At 42.6% G+C, this 12,098-nt stretch overlaps 1 protein-coding gene across 1 annotated transcript in view; it reads left to right on the top strand.

The window, feature by feature from the left end:
- Positions 1-11,139, top strand: part of TSFM (Ts translation elongation factor, mitochondrial) — a 23,469-nt gene extending 12,330 nt beyond the window's left edge. Inside the window, exons 6-7 of the mRNA XM_006171879.3 lie at positions 7,528-7,615; positions 10,608-11,139. Coding sequence (XP_006171941.1) covers positions 7,528-7,615; positions 10,608-11,014 — 495 coding nt within the window. The 3' untranslated portion in view covers positions 11,015-11,139. The remainder of the gene's footprint in view (positions 1-7,527; positions 7,616-10,607) is intronic.
- The last annotated feature ends 959 nt before the right edge of the window (positions 11,140-12,098 follow it).

The following is a 12,098-nucleotide window of genomic DNA, read 5'->3' as shown; positions in this document are numbered from 1 at the left end:
TCTCTCTCTCTGTCGAGAGCACACCGGCGCACTGGGGAAAACCCCTCCAAAAAAAAAAAAAAAAAATTCTGGGGTTATTTATTTCTGTTGAGTCTGCAGCTTCTTCTATTAATATCAATAGTTTACTCTCTAACCTTAAGGTACTTTTGGAAACTACCAGTAAACAGCTTATACAGTAACATTAATTTGTTCCCACAGGTAAACTGTGAGACAGATTTTGTTTCTAGAAATTTAAAATTTCAGCAGTTGGTCCAGCAAGTAGCCCTTGGAACCATGTTGCATTGTCAGAGCCTCAAGGATCAACTCTCCACATACAGCAAAGTAAGTTCAGGGGTTGCCTTCGGTATGCTGAATTTGTTCTTTTAGTCTTTGCTGTGCATTTTTTCAGACATTCTATGTCTTATTCCTTCACTTCACATCTCTGCTTAAATGTTACCTCTTTGAAGAGGAATAACCTTTCTCCTGTTCCTCTAGCCCCTTATTCTGCTTGATTTAAGTTTTTATTATAGTGCTAATATATTACATTTTCATTTATTTGTATCATAGTTGTCTTCCTCCGTAGAATATAAGTCATCCGGGTGGCGAATTTGTATTTTTATTACTATATTTCTGGTAAAGAGGATTGGGCCCAGCGCTTAGTTGGTGCCTAAGAAATCATTATTGAACGAATGAATGAATGAATGCCCGTGGAGTGAACTCAGCCAGATCAAGCTAAGCCATCTCAGGCTTCTCATTCAGTAATGTGGAATGGCAGAGGAAACGATTTCTATTATTATTTTTTTTTTTGGAGAGGTTCTTGCTATAGAGTGCGTGTGCTTGCCAGACAGACAGAGAGAGACATAGAGACAGAAAGCGAGAAATCACCTCCCAGGGGGGATGGCCACGCTGCAATTCCTTCTCCTCCATTCTCCTCTCAGGATCTTGGGCACGCACGCACACGCGCCCGGCATGAGTTTAAGCCACCAGGTCCAGGACTCGAACCGCGGTCAACTACATGGGAGTCCAGCAACATAGCCATTATGCTAACTGCTGGTCCCAGAGTTTCATAAGTTTGACTTAGATTCTGCGTTATTGTCAAGGCAAAAATGAAGCAACCACTCATGACAATTTCTTTTTTTTCCTTTTTTTGGGTATTTGTTACTACCTTTTTCTTCTCTTATTTATCTATTTCTTGAGACCCTTTGGTAAATATTAATTACTATAATTAAATAATCATATTACATAGAAAACTGTGTTGAACACTGAGTAGATGAGTCATTTGAACTAGAAATTCTTTTTTGGGGGGGAGGGGGAAGAGATTTTTGCTATAGGGTGCATGTGCTTGCTGGAGACAGAGAGACAGCAAGTGAGAAATCCACCCCCACACACACACCAGGGGGCATAACCCCTCCTCAATCTCATCTCCCTTCTCCTCTTGGGATTTTGGGCACACACATACATGCACCTGGTATGAGTTTTAAGCTTCTGGGTCCAGGATTTGAACCATGTTTGACTACTTGGGAGTCCAGCAATGTAACTGCTATGCCATCTGCTGGTCCCCAACTAAAAATGCTAATCTTGATTTTGTCACTGACTGTAACCTTGAGCCATTCCCTTACTATATTGGGCCTCTGTTTCATTATCTGTGACAAGGATTCTGATCCCTTTTAGCTTTGTTTAATTATTTTTTCTTTCTGGTCTTTAATTTTTTAAGAAAATTTTATTTTGGAAATAATTCGAATATAAAGAAAAGTTGCCAGTATTCTTTCTTTTCTTTTATTTTTTTTTAAAGAGGTCTTTGCTATAGGGTGCATGTGCTCGCCAGAAAGAGAGACAGAGAGACAGAGAGCGAGAAATCACCCCCCAGGGGGTGTGGCCATGCTGCAATCCCTTCTGCTCCATTCTCCTCTTGGGATCTTGGGCACGCACGCATACGTGCTCGGTGTGAGTTTAAGCCACTGGGGCCACTGGTGTGAGTGTATGCCACCGGGGCCAGGACTTGAAACTTGGTCGACTACATGGGAGTCCAGCGACATAGCCATTACACCAATTGCTGGTCCCAAGTTGCCAGTATTCTGCAGTAAACTTTTTTTTTTTATAAAAGAGGTTTTTGTCTTAGAGCATGCTTGCCAGATACACACACACACACACACATACACACACACACACACAGTGAGAGGGAAAGTGAGAAATCTCCCCTCGGGGGGATGGCCACACCACAATCCCTTCTTTCTCTCAGGATCTTGGGCAACCTTGCACTTGTACCCAGTGTATTTTAAGTCATTGGGTCCAAGACTTGAACTGCGGTTGACTGTGTGAGAGTTCAATGATATAACCATTATGCCATCTGCTGGTCCCTCCAGTTGCTCTTTATAATTTTTTTAAATTAATTTATTTTAAATTCATTCACTGAGCATCGTCACAGCATACAAAATGTGATTTCCCATCCAGAATACACTGTATAGTGGCTTAATCATATATGTTATCGTTGACAAATAATTTTCCATCTCTCGTCTCATGTATGTATATGTATATATATTTTTCCCCCTATTTCTCACCCCCTGCCATTTCCCACCCTCCTCCCACACTGTCTCTGGTGTCTACAGTTGCTTTCCATTCCTTTTCCCCCCATGTTTTATTGATTCACAAAATATCTTAATTAATCTAACTATTTTTCAATAGTAAGTTCAGCTGGTGAACACATGTCTGACTTTAGGCCTGAAGCTCTGAGTACAATGAATATACTATAAAGTAGCACCTAGCTGATGCTATATAGTTTACTATGGTCATTAAATAGGTATTTTTTTAAACATACTTTGTTAATTTTAAGAAAAGCAGTTTTAGCTTTAATAAATCAAAATTTAAAAGATGCTAAGAGAGCTTTGCTTGAAACTTAAAGCCAGGAAACAGTGGAAGAAAATTATTCCTTACTGTGTATCTTCTTGTAGCTTTTGAATTTTATCTATAATACTTATTTGAAAACAACAACAACAAAAAACCAGAATTCTATTAAGGTCCTATTATATAAGATTTGTAATAAGAACTAAGTTACATCAGATTAACAATGCCTTGTCCTCATTTGAGTCAAGATCTCTTAGTAACATTCACAGTGACTTCACTTGTTAGTGCTACTTAAACAACTGTCATTCTAATATTTTGTTAATTCACTCAAGCTTTTTCTTTTTTTTTTGAGAGGTTTTCGTTATAAGGCGCATACGCTTGCCAGAAAGACAGAGAGAGACAGAGAGACAAAAAAAACAAGAAATCACCTCCCAGGGGGGATGGCCACGCCGCAGTCCCTTCTCCTCTATTCTCCTTTCGGGATCTTGGGCACACACACACACGGCCCGGTGTGAGTTTTAAGCTTCCAGGTCCGGGATGCGAACCGCGGTCGACTACGTGGGAGTCCAGTGACATAGCCGTGACACTAACGGCTGGTCCCTAGTTACTTTTTATCCAGATTCCCCATTTGTTAACTTTCTGCCTCGTTTGCTTTATCACTTTTTATTTGCATGTTGCTATCATCAGTATGTTTTTTGTCCTTTTGTTGGGTACATTATGGACAACAGGATCCTGTATTATGGACATCAGGACCCTGTATTTATTTAGTATGTAACATTTTGGGCCCTGCAGGTGGTGTGGTGGTTAAAGGTACTGGACTCCCACATGGCTGACCACGGTTCAAGTACTGGACCTGGTGGCTTGCTTTCTTGCTCTTTCTCTCTCTCTCTCTCTTTTCTTTCTTTCTCTGTGTCTCTCTGATCAAATTGTAAAATAATCATAATATAAAGTTAAATAAAATAATATAAAAAAAGAACATTTAATCTAACAGAATTGTGATCTCATCTAGGATGCAACATTGATACAATGGTCTTACTTACATAGTTTGCAACATATAATCATAAATGCCAACTAGCTGCTTTTTTTCCTGACCCAGGATCTGTCAGTTCAGTATGGTGTATTACATTTAGTTGTCACAGCTGTTCAGTTTCCTCTCTTTGTTCCTCAGCCTTTCTTTTTGCTTTAGTACACTGGCATTTTGGAAGAGTCCAGAACAATTTTGTAGAATGTCCTTCAGTTTTGGTTTGTCTGTTGTTCCTTCCTAATTAGACTGGATTTGTCTTGTCTCGTCTTGTCTCGTCTCGTCTCATCTCGTCTCGTCTCTCCTCTCCTCTCCTCTCCTCTCCTCTCCTCTCCTCTCCTCTCCTCTTCTCTCCTCTCCTCTTTCTTCTTTTTCTTTCTCTCCTTCCTTCCTTCCTTCCTTCCTTCCTTCCTTCCTTCCTTCCTGTTTGCCCTATAGGGCATGTGCTCATGTAGAAAGTGAGAAAGCATCCACCAATGGGGATAGCCACACCATAACTCCTTCTCCATTCTCGTCTTGGATTTTGAGCACACATGTATATGTGCCTAGCCAGCGTGTGTTTCAAACTTGCAGTCAGCCTTGTAGAATTCAGCTACCTTCACCCCCATGCCATCCACTGGTTCTAGACTGGGATTTTTGTAGAAATATTTAAAAGCGTTTTTTTGTAGAACATCACATGAAGGGACACATGGAGGACTGTCCCATTATTGATGATGGTAATTCTGATCTCTGTTAAGGTAGTATTTGCCAGGTTTCACTGTAAAGTTGCCACATTCCTCTTGTGATTAACGAGTAATCTGTATGGGAGATTTGAGACTGTGCAAGCATCCAGTTCCCAAAAAACTTTAGCCTAATAGTTTTAGCATATATTGATGATTTTTATCAGGATTAGTTATTACTATGACAGTTTCATTATGGTTGTTTTTCTTACTCTTACAATTTCTTTTACACATATTAATTTTATTAGTTAGCATTGTACTGTTAGAAATTTTCCTTTTTTCTTTTTTATTTAATGATTTATCTAGTACGAACATTGATTCATGGATTCTTAATCTATATACTCAATTATAATTCTTTTTTTTTTAAGGAATTATTTATTGGGACCAGCAGGAGATGTTTTGGTTAAGGCACTGGCCACTCCCACATGGCTGACCATGGGTTGAGTCCTCAAACTGGTGGCTTGCTTTCTTACTTTCCCTCTCTCTCTCTGCATGTGTCTCTCTGGTCAAATAAAAATAAATGAATAAAATTAAATAATTATTGTTTTTAAAGTAAATTTCTAGTAGTGGGGTTGCAGGGTCAGAGGATAAATGTACCCTTTATCTGAAATGCTCCAGACCAGAGTGTTTCAGATTTGAATCTTTCAACTTTGGAATATTTTCATATATATAATGAGATAGATATCTTGAGGGTAGGACCCAAGTCTAAACATGAAATTCATTTATGTTTCATATACATGTAATGCACATAGCCTGAAGTAATTTTGTTTTTAAGGTTTTTGCCATAAGGCACGTGTACTTGCCAGAGAGAGGAAGAGGGGAAGTGAGAAATCAGCCCACAGGGGCAATGACCACATGCAGTCCCTTCAGCCGCATTTTTCTCCTGGGATTTTGGGCGTGCAGGCACATGTTCCTGGTGTGATTTTCAAGCCACCAGGTTTGGGACTTAAACTGTGGTTGACCATGTGGGAGTTCAGCACCATCATCGTACGCCACCTGCTGGCCCAGCATGAAGTAATTTCATAAATATTTTTGTACCGCCTCATTTTGACTGACCTGTTGCATGAAGGCAGGTGTGGAATTTTCTACTTAGGGCATCACGTCAGTATTCAGAAGTTTCAGATTTTGAGATGAGGGATGTTCAGCCTGTACACAGTTTTGTTAGACACTGTCGTACTCGTGCCATTCTGCATTCTCACCAATGATTTTCAAGTCTCCTAGCTTTAATGTTTTGTAGTTATATGAAAATACTGTTCCTGATTTATAGGAAACTACCTTCTCAGAAGTTAGGCGGGATGATGGGAGTGAAATAGAATTGGTGATACAGTGAAAGAATAAAATATTTATAATAATGGAACTGGTATCAACTTTTTCCAATTTTTTTTTTAGAGGTTTTCGCTATAGGGCACGTGCGCTTGCCAGAAAGGGAGAGAGAGACAGAAAGAGAGATGGGACCAGCAGTTAGTGTAACGGCTATGTTGCTGGACTCCCACGTAGTTGACCGCGGTTCGAGTCCTGGACCCGGTGGCTTAGACTCATTCCGGGCACATGTGTGTGTGCATGCCCAAGATCCTGAGAGGAGAAGGGAGGAGAAAGGATTGCGGCGTGGCCATCCCCCCTGGTGGGTGATTTCTCGCTTCCTGTCTCTATGTCTCTCTGTCTTTCTGGCAAGTGCACGTGCCCTATAGTGAAAAACCTCTCCAAAGAAAAAAGAAAGCAAGAAATCACCCCCCAGGGGGATGGCCACGCTGTAATCCCTTCTCCTCTATTCTCCTCTCGTGATCTTGGGCATGCACGCACACACGCCCGGCGAGTTTAAGCCACCGGGTCCAGGACTCGAACTGCGGTAGACTTTGTGGGAGTCCAGAGACATAACCATTACGCCAACTGCTGGTTCCCCAATTTTTTTTAAGAGAGATTTTTGCTATAGGGTGCGTGCTCTTGCTGGAGAGACAGAAAGCAAGAAATCATCCCCTGGTGGTATGCCCACACTGCAGTCCCTCCTTTTCCATTCTCCTCTTAGGATTTTGGGCATATACACACACGTGCCCAGCATGAGTTTTGAGCTGCTGGGTCTGGGACTTGAACTGTGGTTGGCCATGCGGGAGTGCAGTGACATAACCATTACGTCATCTGCTGGTCTCCAATACCAGTTTTTCATACCTTTAGCTTAATGAAAATATTATCTATTTTTTTTAAAGAATTATTTTTATTTAACTTTATTTAGTTATTTATTTATCTTAATTTGACCAGAGAGGGACAGAGTAAGAGAGAGAGGGAGGGAAAGGGAGAAAGCATGCCACTAGGTCTGGGACTCAAACTGTGGTTGGCCACGTGGGAATCCAACGCCCTTAACCACCATGCCGCCTGCCGGCCCTATTATCTATCTATTTTAGTTGTCTCAAATTACCTTCTTAGGGAATTGGCTGTTTTGGGGGATGGCAGGTGGCATGGTGGTTAACGTGCTGGCCTCCCACATGGCTGACCATAGTTCAAGTCCCAGACTTAATGGCTTGCCTTTATTCTCTCTCTCTCTCTTTTTTTTTCTGGAGAGGTTTTTGCTATAGGGCACGTGTGCTCGCCAGAAAGACAGAAAGAGACAGAGAGATAGAAAGTGAGAAATAACCCCCCAGGGGGGATGGCTACGCTGTAATCCCTTCTCCATTCTCCTCTCGGGATCTTGGACACTCACGTACATGCACCCAACGCGAGTTTAAACTACAGGGTCTGGGACTCGAGCCGTGGTTGACTACATGGTGTCCAGCGACACAGCCCTTATGCCAACTGCTGGTCCCCATTCTCTTTCTTTCGCTCTGTCTGTGTGTGTCTCGCTGATCAAATTGAAGAAGAATAATAAAGAAATTAATAATTTTTTTTTAAAAAGAAAAGAAACAGGCTGTTTTTTCCTGTTCTTCTGATAATTTGATAGGGCAGAACTGGTTCATGTTTGCTTTCTTTGTTATTTAGGGCTTCCTGAATTCCTCTGAGCTCTCTGGACTTGCAGCTGGGCCTGACAAAGAAGGCTCTCTTAAAGATCAGTTGGCCTTAGCCATTGGTGAGTGTTGGTAAGGATCCTGGAAACTGGAAACCAAGGACTGGATCTCATGGTAGTTTTGGTGTTCCTCTAAATCCAGATCAAGAATTTCAAGGTCATGTGCCTACAGGCTCAGATAATATGCATGTGAGAAGTGGGTTGTGTGTTAGACGTCAGGCAGCAGTGGGCCTCCATGCTCTGCTGAAGGAAACACCACCACCAAGATCTGGCCCATTTTTATATTGGGGAAAATGGAGCCTTAAATTCCTTAAAATAATTAAGATGTGTATGCAAAAATCTTATGTTTTTTAGTTATTTGCAACTAATTATTAAGAATTAATTCATTTATTTTTAGGGACCAGCTAATTTTAAAAAATATGAAAAAGAAAAAAAGAATTAATTAATTTATTTTTAATTTGACCAGAAAGGGACAGAGCGATTGAGAGAGAGGCGGAAAGTGAGAAAGCAAGCCACCGGGTCCAGGACTTGAACCACAGTCAGCCATGTGGGAGTCCTGCACCATTAACCACCATGCTACCTGCTGGCCCCCAGAGATGGCCTTTTGACTTCCAGTTGATTACCTCTGTGTACATTATAGGGAAACTAGTACATTAAAGGTCATTTTGTTTTCCTTGTATAAGGATCCAAAAAAACTTAGTGGCATTGTTTTTAGGAATTTGGTAGTTAAGGTGCTGGATCCGATATGGCTGACTATGTGGTTTGAGTCCCAGATCCAGAGGCTTGAAAAACATGCCAGGTGTGTGTACATGCATACCCCAGTTCCCAAAATGAGAATGAAGAAGGGATGGTGGTGTGGCCATTCTCCCTTGGGGGAGTGCTTTTTCACTTTCTTTCTCTCTCTCTCTGTCCATCTCCAGCAAACACATGTACCCTGTAGCATATTAAAAAAAATTTGGGGACCAGCAGTTGGCGTAATGGCTATGTTGCTGTACTCCCATGTCGTCAACTGTGTTTTGAGTCCCAGACCCAGTGGCTTAAACTCATACCAGGTGCTTGTGTGTGTGTGCTCAAGATCCCGAGAGGAAGATGGAGGAGAGGGGATTGCGGCCTGGCCATCCCCCCAAGAGGTCATTTCACTTTCTGTCTCTCTGTCTCTCTCTGTCTTTCTGGCAAGCACAGGTGCCCTATAGCAAAATCTCAAAAAACTCTGGGCTTGGGACGAGCAGTTAGCGTAATGGCTATGTCGCTGGACTCCCATGTAGTCAACTGCGGTTCGAGTTCCGGACCTGGTGGTTGGACTCACGCCAGGCGCATTTGTGTGCATGCTCAAGATCCCGAGAGGAGATTGGAGGAGAAAGGATTGTGGCGTGGCCATTCCCCCTGGGGGGTGATTTCTCGCTTTCTGTCTCTCTATCTGTCTCTGTCTTTCTGGCAAGCACATGTGCCCTATAGCGAAAACTTCTCCAAAAAAAAAAAAAAAAATCAAAATCTGGGCTTGAATTTGTGCAGGTGCATTCTTTAGTGCCCCCTGACTAGGAACTGTATCTGTACCATTGTGGCTGGACTAGTGGGGCTTTTGCTTTCTCCCTCACGTCCTTGATGGAGGGAAGCAGGGCTAGGGTTGGAGCTTGCTGGGAATTTACTGCTCATCTGAAGTTTCCAGTCAAGGCATCAATTCTGTTACTGTCAGGTCATCTTGTAGTTTCTATGATGTTTGAGTGAGTCATTGATGAGAAACCAGGCAGACAGCTATGTATGGGGTTTATTAAGAAATTCTGGAAGAATTGGGTGTTTCAGCCTCACCAGTTTCTGGGAATTCACTCTTGAGTAGATACTTTGAGCCATTTTTCAGATTAATTCTGGTTTCTGGATTCTACCTTTTCATGACTTTCAGATAGAACTCTGGCTAGTCCCAGGATGTTTATCTAGACCTCTTTTTACTCACCTACCACTCCCTTTCTTTGGGCTTATTTGGACTGGTGTTAGAAGAGAATAGGATCCTGAGAGAAATGAAAACTGGAATCTGCTTTTGGTTCTCATGAACAGCTCTGAAAATGTTATCTTTATTTTTGATGAGAGGAAGTTGAAACTGTCAGATGATGGGGTGTTTTGGATTTTCTGGGGCTTTTAGTGGTGGACTTTTCCTGATACAGAGACGATCAGGAGTTGTCTGTCAGTTACGGTGGTATATGGGAAGGACAGTAATTGGGTGGGGAAATGTAATTATTTTGGAGTTAGATCTGAGTCTTAATTCTAGCTCTGTTGTGCATTACTGGGTAGTTACTAAGGTTGTCTAAACCTGCTTTTTCTTTTTTTAGGTTTTTGCCATAGGGCACACGTGCTCATCACAGAGAGAGAGAGACAGTGAGAAGGAAAGTGAGAAATCATCCCCTGGGGGGACGACCATACTGAATCCTGTTTTCTCCTGGGATTTTGAGCATGTATGCACATGCACCCTGTGTGATTTTTAAGCTGCTGGGTCCAGGACTTGAACTGTGGCTTGCCATGTGGGAGTCCAGCACCTTAACCGCCATGCTACCTGCTGGTCCCTAAGCCTAAGTTTAATATAATAACAGTTGGCATTTGAGTGCTCACTGTGTATTAGGTACTATAATCAATGCTTTTACATGTATTATTTATTTCTCCCAATAACTTGAAAGATAGATGATATCATCTTCATTTTACAAATGCGCAAACTAAGCCTTGATAAATTAGTTAATGGGATTAGGTCATGAAGACACTTGACAAAGATAATACAGAGGCAGAGCTGAGACCTGACTCTGTTGGACAGCGCACGTGGCCCGTGTTTTTAAATACCAGAGTGACTGGCACGTAGTCAGTGCTCCCTGAAGACGCTCTTCATCTCTACCACCCCTAGCCCCTCCCCTAGTCTTCAAACAGAAACTGAGACTGGTATCTCTCCATCTTAACTGCACATCCAGTATAAATGGACTATTTTCTAGACTCTGCCTTTCTGAAGTGCATATTTTGGTACCAACACAGGCATCTCCAGCACCTGGCGTTGCTTTTTTTTTTTTTTTTTTTTTTTTAGGGAAATTGGGAGAAAACATGATTCTTAAACGAGCTGCATGGGTGAAGGTGCCATCCGGGTTCTACGTAGGCTCTTACGTCCATGGAGTGATGCACAGTCCCTTGCTCCACAACCTAGTGCTGGGGAAATACGGGGCCCTGGTCATCTGCGAGACATCTGAGCGGAAAGCAAACCTCGAAGACCTTGGCCGCCGCCTTGGGCAGCACGTGGTGGGCATGGCCCCACTCTCTGTTGGCTCCCTGGACGATGAGCCTGGGGGAGAGGCAGAAACGAAGATGCTGTCCCAGCCATACTTGCTGGATCCGTCCGTCACGTTGGGACAGTATGTGCAGCCCCAGGGAGTGTCTGTAGTAGACTTTGTGAGGTTTGAATGTGGAGAAGGCGAAGAGGTGGCAGAGGCTGAGTAGATTCCAGAAACTTTTGGCTCAGGAGGACATTTCCAAAGCCTCTTCAAACCCAGAATTTTTCATTTGATTTGTAATGAACTCCTGTGGGTAAAGTTACTAAATAAAGTGGTTATATAATAAAGAGAGTAGAATCGTTTCCTTATTTGTGTAATACTGCATTATCTTTTGGTGCCTTACTTGGGACTTTAGAAAATGACAGGTAGGCCTTAGTGAGGTGACTGTGTCTCAGAAAACAGGCATAGACAGTTGTGCTGCTGCCCACGTCAGAGTGGACTGAGTATGGAGTCCACATGCTCTTAGTCCTGTGATACGGAACTCTCGTCCTGCTTTCACTGTGTGGTGCGTTGTTCTGTGCTTTCATCCTGGAACTTCCCTAGTTACGGTCTTCTGCTGCATGGATTCCTCTGGAATCGTTGATTCAAACTTAAGAGTTGTCTGGGAAATGTGGGTTCATTTGTTGATGTCTGTAGAATGCTTTGAAGGCCCTCTCCAGTGGTATTCACTGATTCTGGCCTCATTTACTGAAATTAATAACACATGACCCCACTTCTCTTTTGGATAATAGGGTGTGAGTGAGTGGGTGTGGGTGCTGAAGTTCCCTGGACAGCTGTAAGGCAGATTGTGACATTCTTGTGCCAGGGGGCCAGTTACCCAGAGAGCACTCAGGTTACATTGCCTCTTTACTGCCCCAGAGCTGAACATTTCTCCCAGTCTAACACAAAATTACCATAAGAAGCAAACCCTGGGCCAGCAGGTGGCAAGGTGGTTAAGGTGACTGGACTCCCACATGGTTGACTGCTGTTCAAGGCCCGGACTGGTGGCTTGAAACTTAGGCTGGGCTTGTGTGTATGCATGCCCAAACTCCCTAAAAGAGAATGGAGGAAAGGAGGTTGCGGTGTGGCCATCCCTTCATGGAGGTGATTTTTGCTTTCTGTCTTACAGAGGAGCACACCCACCCTATAGCAAAAGTCTCTCAAAAAGAAAAGCAGCAGCAGCAAACCAAACCCCAGATACAACTGAAAGGAACTCCATTTGCTCACGCAGGTTTACAGGTATCTTTATTTGAAAAGTTAAAAATGTCCTG

This window comes from Tupaia chinensis, unplaced genomic scaffold (genome assembly GCF_000334495.1).
Source record: "Tupaia chinensis unplaced genomic scaffold, TupChi_1.0 Scaffold150006_1, whole genome shotgun sequence".
In the NCBI taxonomy this organism is placed as follows: Eukaryota; Metazoa; Chordata; class Mammalia; order Scandentia; family Tupaiidae; genus Tupaia; species Tupaia belangeri.
This window is presented reverse-complemented; position numbering and strand designations above follow the sequence as displayed.